The following is a 25,386-nucleotide window of genomic DNA, read 5'->3' as shown; positions in this document are numbered from 1 at the left end:
GGAGAGACAGCAAAGAATTATCTGTGGTTGCTAGTGCACTGTTTTGGCCAAAAATTGGTTCTGTAACCAAATCGTTTGTCATTTTGTTTTAGCTTGACTGAAATAGTGCTAGGGAAAAAAAAGTTAATTCAAAATTTAAAATAAGAAATTGTAATTATTAAATTTTTTTTAGGGATTTTTTTCCATTATGCTATGATTATGTTGTCTAAGGGGGTTACCCTCCCCCATCCTACTTTTTAGTCCTGCGTTTTCCTACTTTTTCTCTCTTTTTTTGAGTGGGAGCCCTGATTAAACACTGAACATGTAAGGGAATGACGTAAAAGGAAATGGTATATCAAGAGAATGAATAGTAGAAAATGAATAATAGAAATCTTGGAAGTGAAACAAAAGACTGAAAATGTGTCAAAGATGTTGGAAAATAAAATACACTGAGCAATCACAAACCAGTTAAAAATAAAGAGTGAAAACAAATGTTTTCACTCAACAAAACAAAAAGATTTCTATAAATCCACGTATCAGGCCCATAAAACTGCATATTGGCTTTCTGCTTCTTGGTTGGAGGCCCTTGGATTTTGGTTGTTGGTAAAATTAATATGAAATAAAATTTTTTGTGGTCCTTCTGGGGCGGGGGGGGGGGGGGTACAACAAGGCTTCAGGCTGGGGACCCTCATGGTGGAAGTTGACCCATTTTGGAAGGGTGCTTGATGAATTTTGTTGCTTTAAGATTGTAAAATTCCTCAGTTAACTGGTGCTTTCATATGCCACTTTTCATATATCACTGACGAAGTGGGATGAAATAAGATATGATGTGAATAGAAAAAAAGTGTTGCTGCGGAGAGTGCAGGAAGGCCTTGCATCCCACCCCCCCTTTCTTGTACAGCTATGTTCATAAACTTTTCCCAGATACTTAGTTTTTAATAAAATTTTTTGACACATTCCCAAATGCAAATCATGTGAAGCTGTCATAACTTGTAAAAGAAAAAACTGGATGAGTTTTCTTAAAAATATGTTTTGTGGCTTTTTTGAAAAAAAAAATGTATAATAAAGGATTTGAATGAAAAATGTAGTTAGTTATTTTGTAGCTTATATGAAAATATTTTCTTAAACACTTTACAGTGATTTAACTCTTATTTGGTTAACATCTGTTATCTTTCTCTCTCAAAAGTAGCCATGGCTGAAGCAAGATAAAAATAAAATTTATTGCAAACTCATTATATCAATTACGATTTCTTTAAATCATTTCAATACTATTACTGCAACTCACTCTCTTTTTTCTTATTACACTTCTCAATACCTAATCCTGATCATGCTCTGTTACTGTTCGAATTTGTTCTTAAACAGTCACTTGTTACTCGCGCATACAGTCACGGCATATCTCTTCCTTTTCCAGCAGCTGAAATTCATACCCATCATACTTTTAATTCTGAAAGTTGAAATCTTGGAACCATTGAAATAATACAATAACCAGAAAGCCTATTGATTTCGTGTATGCCAAGCAAAAAATCATCTATCTCTACACCCTTGTCAGTTTAAAAGTTCAAGAATTCATTGAGGAGATGGTTTGAAGGAGGGTAAAATTGTAGGATATTTATGTTAAAGGAGAATGTGTTGCAAAAAATTATTTCAGCCGTATGGCTCGATAGCAATATGAAATGCATTTGATGCTGAAAACTTATTTTACTTACATTTTTATAATTCTTGTTAAAGTTCTCTTTTTGTAATTTTGTTATATTTTTAGGACCACCAAATACGTCTGCAAGACTTGAAAGTAATGGTTGGGCTTGTCTGGTTTGCGGCCGTGACCTGTTTATATGGAAGTTTTGTGATAATGATCCATCTCGATGTGTATGTATGCTTAGATTGTATATATGGTTTTATTTGTTATGCTCAGTCTAAATGTTTTACAATGACCCTTATCATTTCACAGAAAAAAGACGTTTTATTGGGAGGTCATTATATTGAAAGTTTGAAGAAATAATTAGCTTCATACAAGATATACGGAAGACTGGATGTTGTGAAGATATTTATTATTTGAGATGTTAATTTTTTTTAAGGAAGGAAAAAACTCATCTCTGCCTCTACCGGGAGTCGAACCCGGGTCCCTCGATTTGAGTTTTTTCCTTCCTTAAAAAAATTAACATCTCAAATAATAAATATCTTCACAACATCCAGTCTTCCGTATATCTTGTATTAACAAGTGGAGAGCGACATTCATGTCATATATATAGCCCTCTGGTGGCTCGTCGTCCATGAGCTATTCGCTGATCGGTTTCACCGTCCATTGCACGGTTCCGTTCGGCATATATACGCTCTAGCGAAGGAAAATCTCTATCTCCTCTGTAGCTTAGTGGTCAGAGCACTCGTCCGGCAATCGAGGGACCCGGGTTTGACTCCCGGTAGAGGCAGAGATGAGTTTTTTCCTTCCTTATAAAAAAAATTAACATCTCAAATAATAAATATGTTCACAACATCCAGTCTTCCGTATATCTTGTATTAACAAGTGGAGAGCGACATTCATGTCATAAATAATTAGCTATTCGTGAGAATTTCAGAGAAAGGTTTTAAATTAGTTACATTAGTATTGTGATTATTTAGGTGATTATTTAGTTACATTATCATTGTGTGCTTTCACATTGTATCTGCAACGCAAGAAAGTTGCATTCCCGGTTCAATTAATTATTTTATGTATTCCAATATTGCACCACAGATGACAAGAATGAATTAACACATTTTTTGTTTTAAAACATTTATTTTAACATTCCGAGATTAGATCGCTCACAAATAATATTTCATTCAAGTTTGGTTATAAATATTAGATTTTAAAGTTCTTTTAGCAATAGTTTCTAGAAAAAGTTTCGCTCTCACCAATTACATTGCATCGGATCACCATCACAAGAGTCATAAGATTCAATTGAGAGGTTTGTCCCAACCATCACTTAATGATGTCACCGTGGCATCGGGCGGCGGGCTGTCAATGGCATCTCCGACGAACTTCAGTGCTAGTTAGAATCTATGGGTTTCAACTTGTTCAATAATGTAGCTGCCGTGTGAAGAAATCTGACGACCACCATATTAGCACACGATGTCGGTAGAGGCGATTGGCAACCAGGCGGAGCCGTGTTTAAGTCAGCTGCTCAATCAACGGTTCATGATGATGCAAAAGAGGATGTTCGGCGCTCACCTGACCGGGCGAAATACCTTAGTTAGAGCAGTTCAGTGCATTTGTGACTCTGTATATTTGCGTCGTTTCCAACATACCGCCACTATTTAAAGGGCCATTCCCAGCATCCCCTTCTTCACCATCGAATCAGGATGCACGATATTCTGCTGTGGAAAGGCAAATGATGTTTGCATAACTATTCAGAATAAAAATACAATTATGACATGAAATCTGGCAATACTGATATGTAAACAATGGCGGCTGATTGGTGGAAATCTACAGCGGACCGGTTCTCAGAGGTGAATTAAAGGTAAAGATTACAAAATGACTAGATCTAGGACTATTCTGCGAAGCCCAAGTTAATGTTCCATATCAGGTTACAAAACAATGATTTAATTGTAATAATTAGATGTAATAACTCGCAGCTTCGCTCGCATGAATTTAGTAATCTGAGAATTACTTGGCGACAATTCCCCATATAACATTTGAAGGCCTCATGACCCCTCTCTCCTGAGGGTTCAGTTTTCAGAGATCCCATTTCAGTGAGTACCTACATTATATAAAATATAATACTGACCTAATTTCATTTTTATAGCTTCAGCAGTTCCAGCTCGGTGTGATTGCTCTATGTAACCTTTGAACACCCTTCAAATTAAAAAAAAAAAACCCTTAGTGAGTTTTTAGATCATAAAATAAAATTACTGACCAAATATCCTAATTATAGCTTCATGGGTTTTGGCTGGACATGATTTTTCTATGCAACCTCCGGACCCCTTTGGGTTGAATTTAAAAAGAAAAAACTTGTTAGTGAGTCTTAACATTAAATGAAAAACTGCTAAAATTTTATATTAATAGCTGTATCTGTTTCGGCTCGGCAATGATGAATCAGTCAGGACATGTTATTTTATATACATAGATTAAGTGCATGTACAGACATTGGATGTGCAATTTAAGGTCTTTGGGGTGAAGGGCAGGGTTTCGGCTACGGTCGCATTTTTCGCAAAATGCCAAAGAAAGTCTCCGAATGCGAAAGAAGTAGTGGCTACTTTCGCAAAAATGCGTACGGGAGGTAAAAAAAGTAGACATCCATCCTCAATCATCTCCGGGGCCACACCTTATTATGGTGATGACATTGGGTGAAGATCAGGAAGGTCAGACAAAAGGAGTCCAGTCAACACCCCTTATAGTTAGATGGGGTGGGAGTGGCAAAACTCCATTCCTCAGCTGGTTTTGTTTGGGGGTGTTAGTTCAGTCCCTGGGCAAGCTCATTCATTGCTTTTTTTTTTCTGGCGACAGTGACAAAAAATAAAAAACTTAGTACTAATTTAGCGACGTACATTTTCCACCCTCTGGTTATATTATTTTTTATCTTCAATCTCGATAACAAATATAATGGATAAATTTCTAATAAATAAGCACAAGGATTGTGTTGAAAATAGCCAAACAAAAAAGAAGAAATCGGATTTGCCGTCTAAACATCTTGTAAGCAAATGATGCACGCTTTACAGATGGCTTGAAGTAGAATGGACGGATGAGAAACCTCCTGTTCCTTTTTTCAAATGCAAATATTGCGTACAAGCCAAGAAAAGAAACCTTCTGGCAAGTGATAAAGGTAAGCCAAGTTTTATTTTTACAAGCTGTATAAAAAATTTCTTCATATTAGCAAACATGGAATTTCGTAATCTATTTTTCATTCACTTCCTGATGTACTAGAGTTTTGAAATTATGTATACTCTCTTCTATGGTATACTGTGCTTGTGTGCTCTCGATGACAATACATTATAAACAAAATTGGTAAATTTTTAGTGCTGAGATGCTATTTTTTCCAGTTCACGATTACAGCGATGTATAATTTTTAGGGCAGATATCGCCACGTGCGTGCCGACTGAGTGAAGAAAAAACAACGATCAGAAGTTTATCGGAACTTTTATTTCTTTAAAGTTGTAAGAACAATAAAGTTGAACAAGATCATTCACGATCATCAAAAATGAAGCAGCCGACAAAAACAACCGGCAGTAGGGAGAAAAAAAAATCCAGACATACATGTGGAAAAAGAACGGATACACAACATATAGACTACAACATATTAGTCTACTATATAAAGCTGCGCTCCCGTGAGGGTGAGTATGCCGCCGCCGATTTGCATATGCCGAGCGGTTTCCGCATACGTAGAAAGGAAAAAAAAGGGGAACTCATTCCAACACAAAGAAATACCGCATTTCCGCACAAAATGCGTCATGCAGGAAAATCGGGGCATGCCAGCTTTTCGATTTCAAGAAGTTGGTCTTTTCCGGCATGCTGGAAAAAGCAGGGTTTCTCATTAATATTGAATTTTGACATGAAGTTTATATTTTTAAATACAGAATGGTTTAATTTTTTTTTCAGACAGTTAATGCATAAGTTTTATTTAATTCTTTAAAATTTTATTTTTTGGAATCACTGTAATTTGCAAAAATACTTATTTTGCAAATTACAGCGCGTCTACCATATACACCGCTGAGCCGCGGCCCGGTACCGGGAGAAGTCACGAAATTAAAAGGAAATCAAATTTTTTCACAACTGAGTTTTTAGCAAGTTTTCACGTTTGGGTCTTTAAAGAGCTGCCTGATCGCAGAGTAGTTAAGCGCACCTCCGATTCCGATGTGGTATGTCCATGTTCGAATCCGAAACAAGCATGGTAGGATAATCGTTCGGAACGGGCAAACATTCAAAAAGTTTTTAGGTATCTCTGGCATAAAATGATCGTGTTCCGACTAAAATGATCACTTAAAACAGCGGTTCTCAACCTTTCTTGACTCGCAGAGCCCTCTTCAATCTATAATTTCTAGCCCCGGAGTCCTCTTTATTTATCCAATTTACTGATTTATTTTATTTGTCCTTGAGCATACATACTCACCCCATGACCCACAGGCCAGATGTGGCCTTTGGAGCCATGTGAAGCGACAAGCGACCTCAAACCTAATTTCGTAAAGGCGCGAACACGTTACCTCGCCGATCCTGCAACATACGACCCCCCTGCAGCGGTTCTAATCCGTTCGTGGGTTCACAAACTTCTTTTGTGCTCCTTTCTTTCTTTTGTGTTCGTTGAAAAAACTGATTCCAGGTGGGTCCAATTCAAACAGATCGAGAATCGTTCACAATACCGTTCAAATTACTGAACAACAAATTGTGAATGCTTACCTTGCATGATCCACACGCTAATGTATAAGCGCCTTAAGAATGTACTAAGTGACACATTTACAGATCACTCGAGGGGAACGCGGCACAGTTTCAGCGCACACAAGTGACCAGCAGTGCAATTCCACGTCACTTCAGTGGTCCTTGATACATTTAATTAGTGTCTTGAGCGATCCGCTTCAGAGCACGTGAGCAGCCCATACAGTTCCAGATTATTCAAGCGGCCCAAGCACATTTCCACATGACTTGAGTGACCTGCGGCATATTTATAAATTTCTTAAGTGACCCATGACACATTATCAGATCATTTAAGGGACCCATGACACATTATCAGATCATTTAAGGGACCCATGACAAATTATCAGATCATTTAAGGGACCCATGACACATTATCAGATCATTTAAAGAACCCATGACACATTATCAGATCATTTAAGGGACCCATGACACATTGACTTCAGTAACTTAAGTGGCTTGCGATGAAGTTCAACATCACTTGCTGTGTTCTGCGATATATTTAAACATCACTTGAGTGACCCGCAACACAGTTGCATATCACTAAAGTGGCCCAGGCATATTTCCACATGACTCAAGTGGCCGTGCCACATTCCCAGATCACTTAAATGACCGTGTTTAAAGATTACTTACGTGATCCGCAGTATATCTATGGATTACTTAAGTGGCCCACGACATAATTCCGGAGCACTTGAGTGGCCTACGACACTTTTTCAAACCGCTGAAATGGTCTGCACTCTCATAAAAGTTTCGTTCCCTTGTCCAAAAGCAGGGGGTCTTCAGCCTTTCTTGAGCCTCTGCCTATACCTATCAAACAAAGACCACCCCTTACGGCAAGGATGCAGAGTATGGGCCACTTCATTAGTTTGAAAACATGTCGCGAGCCACTTAAGTATGTGACAGCCACTCGAGTGACCTGTGAATGTGCCGCAGCTCACTTACGTGATCTGTAGACATGCCGCGGGCCACTTGTGTGATCTGGAACTGTGTCACAGGCCTTCTAAGTGGAAATGTACTGCGGGCCACTTAAGTGACGTAGAACTGCACCACGGGTCACTTAAGTGATCTTTAAATGTGCCGCTCAGTTTCACAAAATTACAGTTTGAGGTTGGGGCCACATTAGGCCCGCGGGTCATGAGCTGAGCATGTATGCCTCACGACAACGTTTGCATACATATGCTTGAATTCATGCAATTGTTCACAGGGTATTTAATTGAAGAGTTCATCAAGTGCTCACGAGTACGAAATTTGGCATGAGAATTGAGCATTCTTGATGCTTCAGGGAGCACTGGTGCTCACATGTTAAGGGTGGGTTGAAGATGCCTATCCCCGAGCATCTGCGGAGCCTCCGAAAAGGGCACAAGCGGTGCCTAAGGGCTTTGCAGAGCTCAGGTTGATGAGAACCCCTGACATAAAAGATATTAAATGCCTGGTTTTTCCATGACAGTTAATCAGGCTTCGTTATTGCAAGCCATGGTCCAACAAATTTATGATGTCAGTCAACTTGCCTATAAGTCACTTTTACTACTAAGTTCTGATATATTTTTCCAGTAATTATTGCTATTTTGCATATGTTTTGAAAAGATTGAGTTTGTCACAACTCATGGGTGAATTACATAAATAATAAAACTATGATTTGATATGTTTGATATTGATATTACGGTTTGATATTGATATTACAGTTTGATATTGATATTACGTTTTGATATTGCAGGATGTCTTGTTTCTAAAGTAGATACCTTGAAAAAACATGAGATAAGTGTGGATCATAAGTATGCTGTGGAAGCTAGATCCTTGAATGAAAGTAATGAGTGGGAATAGTCAGTGGCATCATCATGTGGTAAAGCTGAGGAATCTGTTGTGTCTGCCATGAAGATTGTTTATATGCAAGCCAAGGAAGACTTAGGAACAAAAAAATTCGGAGCCTTGAAGGATTTGTGCATGGATTTGGGTTGCTGTTCACTAGCAGGTTTGAATGTGACTTCCAGGGTCAGTTATAAAAGTTATGACTCAATACAGGATATGGAAGAGGCCATGGCATTAGTAATTCAAGAAGAAATAGTAGAGAGGGTAAAAAAAGCAAGGTGGTTTTCAATTATGATAGATGAATGCACTGATGTGTCAGTGGAACAAAGTCTCATAATTTATGTGAAATTTGTTCACAAGGGTAAAATATTTACCCACTATTTGTGTTTAGTGGAAATTGAAGGAGCTTCTGCCAATGAATTGTATACTTCTGTGGTGAAAACATTGGAGAAATTAGGCATTGATGTGTCTAAATGTTCTTCTTTGGCCACAGATAGTCCCTCAGTGATGACTGGAACTAGAGCCGGAGTGGCAGCTCTTTTTCAAAAGCGCAATGCCCATCTTCTCTCAGTGCATTGTGTTGCATATAGGCTGGCACTTGCATCTAGCCATGCTGCTGCCGAATTTGCATATCTGGTAAAATATCAAGATATTTTGAAGCGTGTGAGCTCATATTTTGAAAAGTCTCCAAAAAATACCAAGCGGTTACAACAAGCTCAAAATATTCTGGATTAAAGTGGTAGAAAAGTGCTGAAACTATCAGCAACCAGGTGGTTGTTTGTAGGAGACACTGTATTGAATATTGAATCAAATTGGTCTTCTCTTATTTCCGTTTTTGCAGAAGATAAACGCCCAGTAGCCTCTGAAACAAATGGCATCATTTTTCTTTCTTGCCACTACTGCAATGCTGAATGACATAATGTTCACCGTAAATAAACTAAGCATAGCATTTCAGAAACAAAATTTAGATTTTGAATTTACTCAAGCATGTGTAAACACTTGTTTAGCAAATTTGGAATCCATGAAAAACAAAACTGGCACACATTTGATGGACTTCCTAGATAAAATCCCTAAAAATGTTGGAGAAAATTTTGAATATGAAACGCATATTGTTTCTGACAGCCAGAAACAAAGAGAAAAATTTGAGAGCTTGTTGGAAGAGTTTCTTTCCACAATAATCACGAATATTCAAGACAGATTGGGGGATATGGGCAAAATTTCAATTTTCAATGTTCTTTCAACCTGCCCAAACCTGCTGAATTGGAGACATATGGCAGAGATGAAATGTCTCAAATCTCCAAACTGCTGAGTGCAAATCCTAAACTAATGGGATTTGATTCATCTGCTTTGTTATCTTAGTGGGCTTTATTTAAACAAATCGTGTACAACAGGTGCAAACGAATGAACTTGAAAGAGCTGCTAGACTTCATGTTTGTTAATGAAATGTCGTTTGAACATCCGTTGATGTGTTCCCTTGTCGAGTATGCCATAACAATTCCTTTGCACACTGCAGACTGTGAAAGAGGTTTCAGTGCATTGAACATAATCAAAACTGACATTCGAAACCGAATCAAATTATGCCACTTCAACAATATCATGATGATAAAAATTGAAGGGCCGGAAAGAAAAAACTTTAATTTTGGAAAAGCTTTTGAGAAGTGGGCCAGTTTGAAAGAAAGAAAGGTGTTAAATTCCAAACCCAAGTGTTTTGAAAAAAAAAATTAATCATTTGTTTCATAAAATTGTGTTTGTTATTTGTGTGTCATTTGCTTCTATTGTTATTTTTTGAAGCTACTTGAAAAATGCAATTATCCTTAACTATTAGATGTAAATTGGCATTTTAGCATTTTGCTAAAGCTTTTTTTCGCTTTTTTGCTAAAGAAATTTTTTACCTAGCTGAAACCCTGGTGAAGGGGTATAGCCTCACTCATTTCAGACAGCCATGCTCATCAACATGCCAACATCCCATGAACATCAACAAGAAAATACTGATTTAATTATGAAAACATGAGTGTGCACGTCTGTATATACTGTATTTGAAGAAATGATTTATTATGAGTGCCGATTAAATGACTTGTCCAGATCAGAACTTCTCACTTTTTCCCTTAATCTGGCTGACCCCTGAATTTCTCAGAATCCATATAGCAGTTACATACAGGTATAATAGGCATGCACAAAATTTTCTCAAGATGGAATAATTTTTCTTTTAGAAGAAGGGGGGAGAGAGCTAAAATGTATTTCTCTTCCATTTATACAGGGACGAGATATCATGTCCCTGTATAAATGGAAGTGTACGTTAAGAGGTTTATTATGTTTGCAGATCATACAATGATATGGGATGAATAGAAAAACATTTTGGACACATATTGTACTGATTGTTATAATAGAATGGTTTCAACAAACCCCACTTGTTATAATTAGCATAGACTGTATTATGTTTGCCAGCATATTTGACACCTTTTTTTTCCATCACAAATTTCATACACTTAATAATGAGTGATTAGCCACCCCCTTCTCTTTCAAACCTCTTTTAAAAGGAAAAACTAATCTTATATGCCGAATGTTGACTAATACGATTAATCAAGATTTAATTGAAGTGCGCAACTGGTTTTCAGCTAACAAATTGACTATTAATGTATCCAAAACTAAATTCATCTATTTTTCATTACTCAATAACCCTCTACATAATATTGTTTCCCATGATTTTAACTGCTCCCTTAATGATTGTAATCCTCTTGAACAAATACATTCTGTCAAATATCTTGGTGTTTATGTTGACTCTAACCTTAAATGGAAGAATAGACTCTACCTATTTACTGCCTAGAATCTATAAAATGATTGGTAAGAAACATTTTTCATATCTTGTCCCTAAATTCTATAACTCTCTACCTTATTAACTCCTTAATAATATTACTTATAATTACTTCATTATTAGCTTTAAAAAAATTAAAACGCTACCAGTTTTCAATAAATAATATTGAAGAGTTTTTTAGGATGAATTTCCCAACTATAACTTTCTTTTCCCTTATTACATTTGGACTTACTTTACATTTTAAATTAACTTTACCTTTTTTGTCTTCAATCAGAATATTATCGCCACATGCCTGCGGCCACCATGACCTCTCAAGTTATATTGTGTTTAGTTTTTTTTTGTTTTCTTTTTACTTTCTGTTCACACATGTTCTGTAAATTTTTTTAAATCTTTTTATTTATATGATTCATATCAAATTGTAATTTGTGATTGCCAGTACGGGTCATTTGGCTCCTTGATAATTTGTTTTCTCTACCCTTTTTTCTGTATTACAATTTCTCACTAATAAAGTATTGTAATATTGATATCAATCCCTTAAAAGATATTTATGTTCCGATTCCTACGATCATTAGATTTGCCATAGCTAAGCATAATTATAAATGGCCAAATTATCACAAAAAATATGCCAACTTGGCAATGACCCAGAATCATACCTTTTCTTTAGTCAGGGATCTCTAGCAACTTCACAAACATGCTGGCGAAAGTCCAAAATCCAGACATTGGCCAGATCAACTTGTCAATTTTTGGCTTTGGTGTAACACATAAACAATCTGGTCACTCTTTGCTTGCAGCTGTATCATGAAGTTTTTTAGCAATGTTTCTGATGAATCACTGTTTTGCTACAAAAAAAGAATCAATTCCTTTAAAATTAAACATTAAAAAAATCACCATTTTAGCTCATTTGCACTTGCTAAGTTTACTTTGCCTTCATTGTTATCGTGTTATCTATATTTTGAAGGAGAATTTCAGACTAGGGTTATAATCTAATCATGAAAGAAACTGATGTGGGTTAACGAAGTTCTGGACATATTTTACTTGTAATCAGCACCATACACATGAATGAACGCCAGGGTCTCTGCCACCAGACTTATCCCGTTGCCGAGATCTTTTCCAGCCCAGCTTCGTGGCAAAGTCTGGAACAAAGTGAGTTCACCTAGCAGTCTAAGTGTGTAGCTAGTGTTGTGTATGATATTTCAGTGCTGCCATCTATACTTCAAATTGTGAGTGAAGTGTAATGATTGAATATTTGTAACATTGTAGGCCTGTTGCTCTCTGTGGCGAGACTTTTTAACGGGGAGATCGGCTCGCATTCGCACCTTGAAGTTGGGAACCACAGAAAACCAACTTCAGCCGACCACCGCTGTGGGGTTCGAACCCGGATCCTCGCATCACGAGTCCGTCACTATAACCACTCGACCACTACAGCGGCCAGCACCATATACAGTAAAACCTCCCAACAATGGCCACAAACGGCACTGGGGAAACGTGGCCGTTATTGGGAATGATGTTTTATTTCTGAAAAAAAACGGAGAATTTGCGATCTATGTAGCATATAAAATGATAATACATTCTGTAATTGATTATGTTAATTATAAAATTTATTTTTCTAGAAAGTATGATTATATTGACACTGTACTATTACGATATAATTGATCAGTCAACAGGGCCACAACTAGAGAGAATCGGGCGTTTCTGATGCTTTAGGTGCCAAACCAAATAAGGGGGTAAATTTCACCCTCTTAACACTCTATCAACGTTACAAGGGGGCGCCATAATGTGTGCTTGCTTCGGCTGCCCAAACATTTAGTTGCAGGCCTGTTAATCAATCTACATCACTGCTTTGGTATCTTAAAATTTAGGCTTGCAGTGCTGAAGTAGAACACAGCAGAAACAACTTGGTGAGAAAAACTGATAGGTGGACTAAGACTGTGTACCAGCAATCCCCGAGAAAGAAATAGTTATTTAGTCTCGCCCACTATCAACTACACTATACATGCTCAACCTATGACATGTAGGCCAAATGTGACCGTGTCATTTGATGTGGCCCGCGATCTCAAACCCATATTTGTAAGAATGAACTAAGTAAGTTGCACATTGTCAGATTACATCAGTGACCCACAGCACATTTACATTATACAGATTGCTTGTGACCTGGGGGCACGGTTCCAGATTACTCAAGAGTGACCTGCGGTGCATTTAAAGATCACGTAAGTGGATCTCTGAATTGATATATAGTTGTCTATATATCAATTATGTGGCTCTTTTTCCCTCTCCACAACCTTCAATGCCGGTCTAGCATTTATACCCAGGAAAAGAAAGCATACATAATCCCCCTCCCCCCCCCCCATAGAGTTAAGGGGAACTTCTTTGAAAATCAGCTTGGAAATTATTTTTTCTTGTAGCAAGATAAGCTTTTTTCTGGCTTTATTTTTAAAGTGGCTGTTGTTGGTAGGTGATCTGTACTGTCAAGTCTATGGGACGTGTTCAGTTCCAACAAAATGCGGCTGCTGTTCGTAGGTGGCCATTAGAAGAGGTTTCACTGTATACAGAAATCACTGGAGTTGATGTAGTAGTTCTATGTTATTGCTTCAGTCATAATATCTATCAAATAAAAAGACCATTTCTGTGTTACTTATTATTCCAGCATGACAATAAAATTTTTCTTTTGTTAAAATTGAATCTAATTTTGACAAAATATTGCTTATTTGTATTGAAAATTCATATCATAGGTACTAATAAGTTATAGCAATAAATTGAACTGTAAAAATATTTTGAACCCCAGGATTTTGGTTAGAATTTTTCATGTTTTTCTTCAACTGTCCAAAACTTGAAAGTTGCTAAATATTGCTAAAAAATTACATGGAAATCAATATATTTTCTTTTAATGTTAAAATAATTAATGCTGAAAGAATTTGAGCATATCGAAGAACTTTAAAGTACTTACCAAATACATACTGAAGAATTATCAGTACCTCTTACCTCATCTTACCTCATCCATCTACGATAGAAAGACTGTGCTCGAGCTTAGATTTAAATCCACATTGTGAGCAATTCATGGAAAATTTCCTATCTTATGCTAAAAAGCAGTTTTCGACTTTGTCAGCAAATGAAACAAAAATATCTCTTATGATGGATGAGATACATCTCAAAGAATATATTGATTTCAAAGGAGGTAATATTGTTGGCCAATCCTGTAATGACCTTTCTGCAGCAGCAACAGCAGCCTATGTGTTTATGATGCAAGGTGTTTTTTTCTTCTTTTAATGATGTTGCTCACATATTACCTGTGCATAATATTAATGCAGAATGTTTACATGATTACATCAAAAAAAATAGTTACTGGTCTAGAAAATATAGGATTTTGTGTGGTATGCATCACTTCTGATAATAATTTGTAAAATGGAAAAGCTGTTTTTGTTTGTGTCTCCTCCATGCTTAAGTATTGTGCATCCACACCCGGCAAATCCATGTAGGCCCTTGTTTTTTATTTTTGACTCTGTACACATTTTAAAATGTATCAGGAACAATTGGTTGAACCAAAAAAATGATGGTCAGTGTATGTATTTTTTGGACTTTAGTAACCACAGTATTACAAGAACAGCTTCATTTAAAACCATAAAAAATTTAGGCTATATTCATTAGAAAATGACCAAATTATAAAGTATGTATATGGGATTAGTTTGAAAGCTCTTTCTCCTTCAAGCTTAGAGCGGCAAAATGTAAAACTTGTTTTACAAATTTTCAATGATCATGTAGTAGAGGGCCTGAAAGCTTTATCTGAACAATGTAATGAACCTTATTGTGTGGATACTGTTGAATACATTTCCATCATAAATAAATGGTGGAATATAATGAATGTGAAATCCATAAAAAATATGAATTTCAGGAACCCTAGACTTCAAATGATTTAGATTGTAAAGTAAGTTTTTTGAATGATTTTTTTGGTTTGGCTTGATTCCTGGAAACTAAAGGGCTATTCATCAGGATTTCTAACAAAAGAAACTTTCCACGCATTGTATCATACAACACATGCTGTCCTTGAATTTCTCTTATATTGCTGCAATCAACTAAAAACTGAATATATCTGTTAACTGGTAAAGTTCAAACTGATGTCATTGAACGTCGCTTTGGAAAATTTAGACAATTATGTGGCTCCCAATATAATGTAACATTAAGATAAGTATTTAAATGTGAAAGTAAACTGCGTCTACAGAGCATTGTCTCATTCAAGCTTAAATCCTTTCATTTTGGTGAACTTGGTGCCTCGTTTCCAGATTGTTATGAGCCAAGTACAACTATAGACGAATCTAGTTTGTTAAATTATTACATTAGTGTTGAGGATGATGATTTAATTCCTCTAGTTTGTAAGTTGCCAGTATTGACATAGATTGCTGGATATTGTTGCCATACATTTATAAAAGTAGAACGATGCAATATTTGTAAGTTGTCTTTAATTTTAGATGATTTAGATGAGGAATTTTGTAATACTAATAATGAAAACAGTTATATTGACGCATTAAATAGAGGGGGATTGGTATATCCCAAAAGTGATGCGTTGAATATTGTTATGTACTCTTGTGTAGTGATCCAAAAATTAGTATCAGAAAAAAATGAAATCATGTTCTTATCTTGCAATAATCAGAGATCTCTTGCCATGAAATTGATAATTAATATTTTGGAACTCAAGGAACTTTTGATTCCTTGCGATAGCTGTTCGAATCATTCATCCAGCTTCATTACTGAGTTTATTGTGAAGTGTTCAGTAAACACTTTACTCAAAAATTATTGCAAAGGAAGAAACAATGAATGCATCTCAAAGAAGCAAATGAAAAGTAAAAAAGTGTCTGAAAAAAGGAGAAAGTTGGAAACATTATCAAAATTATAATTTTGTAAATTTCTGTTCATGCTGATATATATGTAAATAAAATCTTGATCTTGAATTTACTACATTTCTTTTTTATGGTGTGTTTGAATATTTCAAGTGAAAATTGTTTGTGTATTAATGTTATTCAAAATTTAAGAACATCACAATGTCACTTTTAATTGAAATTTTTTACAAATATATATTTCTGCATACTCATATTTAGTATAAACAATAATAAAAATAATAAACAAAATAATTAATAAAAATGCTTGAATAAATATAATGATTGAAATTAAAATATCGTAAATTGTTTTTTTCCCCGATTTTAATTGAATGGTTGGTGTATTCAAATTAATTTTGACCTAATTTCTCAATTAGGTTGGTCTTTCAGAAAAGTGAAAAATTGTTTATGAAATTGAAACTTTTATCAACATTTAAACGTTTCTTAAAAATTGAGTACTTTTGGGTGTTGCAATTTTTCGAACCGCTTTTAAGCAGCGACAATGAGAACCAGTCTTAAGCGACAGATAAGCAGGTACGATAACCTTCTTCAATGACGTCACAAGCTTCGTGCGGAGGTCTTGTTCTATAGGTGGTGGTAGTTAATCCCACAATTTTCTACGTCAACTTTTCTATGGATCAGTGGCTAAAAACTAGATCTTTGCGGAAGCGGACTGAAACACGAAAATGAGATACCGTGCTCCTATAAACGTGAAAACATATTTTGAATCTTCCAAAAGGTATTCTGTCAAAGCTACCGAGACCTCCTACTAGATTAGCTATCGTATTGCGAGACGAGGAAAAAAATCACACTATAAATATGCTGTCAGATGTATGTTTGCAGAGGAAAGTGCTCTTATAATGAGTTTAATACGTCTGTCAAATATTTTTTCCCATCCAAGTCGACGAAAGTACCGACATTCGTAATATTCTGTAATACTTGTAATTGCTAAGTACTTGAAAGACAATTTGAAGTAAATCTTTTTGTCACCCATCGAAGGGGTCGTACGACTATTAAAGACTTATTTAAAGCAATTAATCATTATTTCCTTAAAAAAACGAATTCAATGGTCAAAATGCATTGGGCTCACAACAGATGGAGGAAAATCCACTGAAAGTTGCTACTCGGGCCTTCGTGCACGCGTGGCAGAAGTCGCTCACAAAATGATATGGACTCGTTACTATATTCACAGACAGATCCCTGCATCGAAACTGTTGCCTCCAAATTTGCGAAACGTTCTTGATGAAGTGGGCAAGGTTGTCAACTTTGTCAAGGTGAATCCTACCAACTACAGGTTGTTAGACATCGACATCGCTTTGCTTTTGCACACCAAAGTTAGGTGTTGTCCCGGGGTTAAGTCTTGACGATGCTGTTCGAACTTCGGCATGAGGTAGCCTTTTTTTTAGGAAGTGTTTGAAACACTTCACGATTTCTTGTCACAAGCTGGGTTAAATTTAACAGTCGGCCACTTGGAAGAATTAAAATCCTCGTTTGAAAAATATTTTTCATAGCCGGAAATGGGTGATCGGGGGACATCTAATCTTTTCAAAGAAGTCTATTTTGAACCGCTTCATTGTCGATTCCAGAAAAGGAGAAATCGCTAAAGCTTGCATCAGATACCCCTCTGAAGATCCTCTTCAATGGGGAAATGGCGAATCTAGTCAGTTTTTGGGCTTGCCGCGGTGAGAATGCGTTGAACTTTCTAGAAAAGCCATAATGTATTTGTTGCCGTTTGTTAGCACAGAGCTTATTGAACAATACGTTTTATTCGTATATTTACATAAAAAATAAATATAGAAGCAAATTGAACGCAGCTTCGGATTTGAGTTTGTATTTATTCTCTGTTGAGCTTAATTTTTCAAAACTTTGTAATTCAATACAGTCTCAAACATCGCATTAATTTCTTTCCCAATCTTTGTGTTAATTTGTTTGCTTGCTTCAAAAAGAAAAAAAGAGTGAAGTAATGAATTAATTTAATTTAATTCAACAATGTACCTTGTTTTGAAGTTTTTCGAAAACTGTACTGGTCAAAACAGACTGGGAGTGTGAGGATTCGGGGTTGGGGGTACGCGAACTGAAAAAGGTTGGGAACCACTGATCTACATCAAGAAGGATAGTGGGTACCTAGAAGTATATCACGACGATCATGTGAGATCAAGACGTTCCGGAACCAGCCGGCGATGAACCCAGCATTAGTAATTTTCACAACAAACATACTGTCAGATGGAGTATACCGGCGACTCACCAAGAGCCGATCTACTAAGCTTTTACATGAAAGAGCATTACATAAACGAAGGAATGCAAACTGATCGTCAAGATCTTGAATATTTATACCTGAAAATAAGAAGTGCGGTGCGGTCTAACTCCAGGGATCGACATCTCAAAAAATGCATTTCAGAACATGACCAATGAAAAAATACCAAAACAAACTTGCTTAACAAAACAGTGGCACTGAATTCCATAGAAATTTTGTAATATCCATGTGTAAACAATAATCAAAATGGTGACGTGATCAATATCACGCATGTTTTTTCCAGTTTATGAATAATGAGAGTATCAGATTTTAATCAACTGTGCACAGTTATGAAAGGTGCGAAAACTAACAAATTCTACTGTAAAATCTCAATTACAAATATGTATAACATGCTTCAAAATAACAGCAGGATAGAGGTTGGTTCGGCAAATTTTCAGGGGTTTTCTAACTATTGTTACATTCGCCCTCTGACCAGGAAAAGAAAAATTCAAAACCTTTTAAAATTTTTCATACTATGGGAGAACAAAAAAAATTGGTACAGACATCGTTCACCACCAGTGACATCATATAAAAGAAAATTAAGATTACTTAAAATTTGCATAAATATGTGCGAAAGTTAAGAAAAAAATGTATATACATGTTTCAAGATTGCAGGGTAGAAGTGGGTGTGGCGAATTCCCAGGAGTTCCAGTGATCATCTTTAACAATAGTTGGGGAAGAAAACTTGTTCCCATTGAAACATGATCAACAAGATCCTCGAAACTAGTGAGAACTAAATCTAAAATAGCAGTACCCCTAGTGGCTTTTGATACATGCTGATACAAAAAGTTATCAAGCACCAACTTAAAAAAGTCTTCCATATTGATCTCTAGCCAACAGGTTCTCCAAATTAAATACTCTGGAATTGAAATATAATATGACAAATTTTTTTTTCTTACACATGTAGGGAATTTTTTCATGAACTTTGGAAACGCAGTTCGCATCTTTATTTGGTAAATTATAGCAAACTCCTGCAATAAGCATATGACACATTTTGTTTTCAATCTCAACCCACGAAGTTCCAATATCCCTATTCTGTATGTTACACTCTCGAGCCTGTAAACATGATTTCATGTAAATCAAGACGACCTACCTTTCCTGCCAGATGTATTTTTGAAAAAAGTATTGTATCCTGTAATGCGTAAGAATGATTCATCCCCATCGCTTGCTCAAGATTTTGTAATGGCTAAGATCCAGGCCCTCCACAGCTATCAGTTTCTCAAAAAATCGTATTGCGCAAGTTCCTGTCATTTACTAGCACATATTTCAGTTTGCCCTGTATTCATTGTCAGTCCAGAAGCCACCCAAGTCAGTGGTAGGTAGTTCCTGTCAATATTGTTATTATATATAATTAATTAACCGTCATTTCCATCTACCTGGTCTGAGAGTAAATTCAGTGTAAGCGTACCATTGTCCTTGTGTAGTAATCACACACTAATCTTGTATATGCTAGAATCTGTAATTGAATTTATCCAGTTTAAGTAATGATGCTGGAATAAGAAATAACTTGTCATCCATATGGTCTCCACCTCCTTTTCATTCATGCATGCAGATAGTCTATGAAATAGCTGACGTTTTAAACGTCAGCTATGCCCATGGGCATAGATTATATTTGTATCAGGTTGCAGTGAAACAGCCGATGCCAGTCTTCTTGGCCATAAATTATACTATTTATCAAGTATCCTTGCTACCTGAGCTCTGTCATGCCCCAGGCTTTGTTTCATGAAGATGTTGGAACAAACTTGACTGGGTTGTAGTAACACTAAGTTAATTAAACTATGTAATTGGCTGTTGGTCTCGTGTATATAGTGCAAAGTAAAATGATCTTCAGCGTGCCTCATCTTTTGTTCTTCATTCAATTGTGAAGTTGCTTATCTCGGCCTCTGATCAGTTTTTGTCTTTTTTTATAGCGCTTCTTGGGTGTTTTGAAAAGCTTATCTTAAAATTTTCGGCAGTACCTGGAACAAATTAAACGATTTTTCATAGAAAGCTATACGAAATCTTATGAAGATTTCAGGAAACGAACATGATTCAAGAACAAAATATCTTCATTTGCCGAGGTATCAGTGCATAGACATATACAAAATATTTGTATGAATTAAAATAGGAAGAGAGTGAACGCCAAATTATTCTATATAGAAAAAAAAAAACAGTAATCTTTGATTGCCTCTCATTTCATTCACATTTGAAGAGAACCTTACACTAATAATGCCCTTGTTATTCTGAGGGATTCCTTTTTCAACTATAAACATTTTTTTGAGATTTGGATTTCCTTTTCTGAGATTTTGAATTTACTGTCAATAATTTGTTCCTTTTTTTTTCAAAATCTAAAACTTTCAACTTTTGCTGTAAAATTTTAAAAAAAGCTACGCATAATTAAAACGTGTACTGACATTTGAATGCTGAACCTACTTGCGACTGGGTGAAAGCAAAATGGAGATTTTTATGAGACCAGACACTCATTAAATGATTAGCAAGCACAGATGATGTTCATTATCAGTGTTTATCAAAAATAAATCAACAACCAGAGTAGAAGAAGAAAGAAGAATGAATTATGAACTATATATGCGGCACACCTTTCATTTCTAACTAGAAGGACAAATGTTGTTTTTTTTTTAATTCATTCCATAAAATTCCCAAAAAATTTGACTTGAAGGAAGAAAACTTTGTCTTAACGAATAATTTCACCACTAAAATAACATTCAAGGTCCTAGAGCAGAGAGAAAAATAGCACAACCACCACAGGATCTACTAACACATACTTGTAAACTGTTACGATTTTATCGTATTAGTACAATGTTTTCTCATTAATATGATTATATGCTTTTGCTTCTGAAAATATTTTTTTACCAAATTGCTAATATTGATGTTTTCCTGTGCTGCAAACTGGTCAGCGTTAGAAATCATCGATGGTCTGTTGGTTGACATCACTCCACGTAAGTAGCTGCTGAAAAATTTCCTTAATTCCCTGAAGTAAAAAATAATGGAACACAGCTAGGAGTTTTTGCGGGAGTTTTAATGGTTTGGCCTATGCTGCTAAATGATGTCTCAAGCTGCCACTCAGTCAACTGAGTGGCTCCTCAATCCTTAAGCAAATATTTGATAGATCAATATATATTTTCCAAAATTTGTATGCCTTAATTCACATAATTCCTACATTTTTGATAGATTTACAATGATAGATGACAATTATTTTCCTAATATTTGAGTATCATAAAAAATTGTCTATTTCTGGGGCTCTTCCATGACATAGATTATAGGGTTGTCAGATTTGCTTCCCGGCTAGGTACCTATCCCTCCCGGGCTGGGATGTTTTTGTAAAAAATTGAGTTCTTTTGAGGTTAAAATTTTATTTTAAAATTAAGGTATTTTGGAAATTGCTACATATATTTGAAGTACTTTAAAAAATGCATATTATATGAAGTGATTTTAAATAATGTTTTGGTAGCAAAAATGTGAAACTGTAATAAATAATTTCTCAGAATCACACACACTCTTAATCCCCGTTCACATGTGCAATATTGCGGTATCGTTGGGGGGGGCTAGCACCCTCTTGACGGCCGTTTTTCCCTGCAAGGGAAAGAAATGGGGAGTAGGCATGGCCCCTTGTCTTGAGAGGATATTTGAGAGGTCGTTACCTTCTTTCCCATAATTCTCTGCGCGGGTAATCGGAAAAACCTGACGGCCATATTGGAAGATAGGGTCAAAGTTCATTCGAAAGATTTTCAATTCGTTCATCGTCATGGCCAAGATCATCGTTGTGACATCTGATCGGAGGAAAGAAGCGGAAGTAATAGAATTTTTAGCAGCATATAAAAAATATGCGGCAGAAGGTAAATTCGACGGTACAGTTCGCGATAGCGAATTGTAAAATAACTGAGGAGTTGGCGGAGAAAGGCGTGAAGAAATCGGTATCACAACTCCGTACCAAATTGAAATCTTTGAAACGAAGATATCGAGCAACGAGAGATGCTTTAAGACGGAGCGGTGCGAGCAGCAAGCACAATTTCCAGTTTTATGAAGAGATGGATTCTGTTCTTGGGTGTCGTGACAGCACTACACCCACGATAAGACTGGATGTGGGCATGACAAATGTGAATCCAGGTAAGTGTAAAATTACGCATATGTCTTTTCTAAAAATTAAAAATTTCGAATTCATCATTTGATATAATATGCACAGCGGTCTTGACGCATGGGCTCATCTGGGCCTGAGGAGCGGGGGGGGGGGGGTGTTATGAAAATGAGATCAGATTAAAATTTTCGAGAGCGCAGTGCGCATATAAATTAGTAAACAGGCATATGCAGTCAGATCGGGGGGGGGGGGCCCATGATGCTCTTAAGATGGGCATGTGCCATGGCCCCCACATGCAGGGCCGTCTTAAGAGCATCATGGGCCCCCGGGCCAAGTGGTTTTTCTGAGGCCCTACCTTGTAAATTCTAGAAGATTTCAACCGGATCTGATTTTTGTGAGGCCCCTCTTTCCCTGAGGGCCCAGGTGCGCCCATGCGTTAAGGTGGCACTGCCCACATGGGAGGGGCTGACAGGGCCCGAGACGTTTCTCATCATTTTTTGCTTTTTCACGCTATTGTTGAGAAAACGTGAACAGGATCCACTTTATATGTTGTAAGAGAAATGTCACATTGTTTTCATTGATAAATGAAATGGACATGAACTTGGACTAAACTTTTGACTGAACTTTTGACTGAACTTATTAACAATAATTATAACTGCGTCTATATAGCTGCGGCTTTTCAATGAAAATTGTGGTATCTACATGTAGGTACTTGATGTAACATAAGATTTTAAATCCATCTGCGACACAGGTTATTCATAATACTGAGATTGTGAAAACACATTCACTTATGAAGTTTTGAAATTGATAAAACAGGCAGACCTCAGTATAACATCTCCCTTGAGTAACGAATAATGGTTACCTCATAAGTAGTGTAACCCATTAACGAACAATCATGATTCACTAGTTACATCAGACCAATAAAAAGTTACATTACAGACCGGACTATAGTCCCTTTATACAGAATTTAGGGGTAAACAAGATGTTTTATTTCATGTTTGCACAATCATTTATCAGAACGAATTAGCATGTAATTTTTTCAGAGATTATTGATAGATATACTTGTTTTTTATAGACTTGGACGAGTCCCTTGAAGAGGTAAATGTATTGGTGGAGTGCGAGATGCCAGATGAGGATGAGTAAGTTGAAATATATATGTATTTTTATCAGTTGATTCATCTCATTTAACACTGAACCTATTTGCCTCATATATTTTCGTACTAAACAATTTACGAACTTGATCGTTTTTGTCGCATTATGACTGCACATCAAGGTTGGAATGCGCGTTGATCTCCCCATTATATATATAAAGAGTCTCGCCGCAATGAACAACAGGCCTGCAATGGCACAGACCCCAAAGCAGAATGTGCCAAAATCTGTGACGTACGTTGTAGAACAATTACCGCTATTGCAGAACAATTTGGAAGAATTTTTAAAAAAAGTGCAGAAAAACACTATTACCCGAATAGGGATTTTTAAACATTTCCAGTTAGCTGAGGGCTCGTCGCAGAACAGTGCTAAATATTCTGCTTTATGGGGGGGGGGGGCACAAATATCCCATCATCACACTTCACTCTTAATTCAAAATGTAGATGTCAGCACTGCAAAGTCAAACTCAACATTAGATGCACACTCAGACTATTAGGTGCACTCTTTTTTCCACGCTCTGCCACACAAACTGGGCTGAAAGAGATCACAATGGGATAAGTCTGGTGGAAGAGGCCCACCATTCATTCATTCCGTGACCATTCTCTGCACACTAAAACTAAGTAGACAGGGGCCTGTGAAGTTCATTGTCCAATCTCAGCTTCCTTGCACTTTCTTTCAGTAACAGTTTTTTTCCTGAATCTGTTGGGAAACTGACAAGGACAAATCGAGTATCAAACTCTCGATTTTTATGAACTTGTCAATATATTTCTTAAGTGCTGTAGGCCACAGACTTTTCACCTACTTCATTTTATTACAATTCCCACGAAGCAAAGAATACTGTTTCTAAGTCTGACATAACAAGCATTACAAATTATTTGAAACTGTTGATGCTTGATTTAATGCCACCATTTACTTTTCAGAACTAGGACCCCCGAGCCAAATGGGGGGGGGGGACTCACAAATAATGTAAATTTTTCACTTTTAGCCCCCCCCCCCCGAGAAGGCATCTACGGCCCTGTCCATGTATTTTAAGGTTTAAACAGCTCATTTATGCAACACAGAACTCAGCATATATTAAATTCAAAGGCTTGTATTACACTATAAAAGTTTGATAAAATCCCTTTTATAAAACTTAAAAAATCCAACCAATGAAGCTCATACGCTACATTCCAGAAAATGCAACCGATAAGCTTATTGGTTGGATTTTTCAAGATTTATAAAAGGACTTAAAAATTGTGTAGTGTAATATCGTCCTAAGAGAGAATAATAACAAAGACATTGTATAATTTTTCATTATTTTTTGCATTCTAGTTTACCTGACAGTGAAGAAAGATTGGAGCAGCAATGCTATTCTTCACAAACATTTCAAGAGGGTGAAGAAAGACCAGAGCAACAGCTGCTGCTTAGCATAATGCAAACTCCATGCTCCACCTCTCAAGCTCCCCGCGATTCTACATCAACACCATGCACCTCCCAAACTCCATGCGCCTCTACATCAACACCATCCACCTCCCAAACTCCATGTGCCTCTACATCAACACCATCCACCTCCCAAACTCCATGTGCCTCTACATCAACACCATCCACCTCGCAAACTCCAGGCACCTCCACATCAACAGACGGAGGTATAATTTTTATGGCTTTCATTTTTATTTCGTAGCATCTAAATTTCCTGTTTAGAACATTTTCCTATTATGTTGTTTTTTGACAAACGTAATAAGTGAGATCCACTGTACTTATATAAAATATTCTGTGTATATATTCTTCTTATATATAAGAGTGCTTCAGATTATTTAGCGGACTCGAACCTCAATATTTCTATAACTATGCACCAGTGATAGTGATTATTTGAAAAGTAATGGCAGGGATCTGTCCAGACATTTTCTGTAGGGTACTGTTTTTGTGAAAATTGTCGTTATTTTTGTGAAAAGGGTCACAAAAATAAGGTGTATGTGTTACAACAATATGCATTCAATTTTGTGTGAAGCAAAATAATCTAGTTAATAACAAAAGAAATGACATGCCAAATTCATGGTT

General features: G+C 36.4%; 1 protein-coding gene across 1 annotated transcript in view; it reads left to right on the top strand.

Moving 5' to 3' along the window:
• The window catches only part of LOC149074103 (uncharacterized), a 239,115-nt gene that overhangs the window by 59,059 nt on the left and 154,670 nt on the right, over positions 1 to 25,386 (top strand). The window contains exon 6 of the mRNA XM_089247324.1: positions 1,739 to 1,845. Coding sequence (XP_089103450.1) covers positions 1,739 to 1,845 — 107 coding nt within the window. The remainder of the gene's footprint in view (positions 1 to 1,738; positions 1,846 to 25,386) is intronic.

The sequence above is a fragment of the Pholcus phalangioides genome, unplaced genomic scaffold (genome assembly GCF_987345545.1).
Source record: "Pholcus phalangioides strain wild (caught in Gottingen) unplaced genomic scaffold, Ppha-v1.0 ptg000017l_1, whole genome shotgun sequence".
NCBI lineage: Eukaryota > Metazoa > Arthropoda > Arachnida > Araneae > Pholcidae > Pholcus > Pholcus phalangioides.
This window is presented reverse-complemented; position numbering and strand designations above follow the sequence as displayed.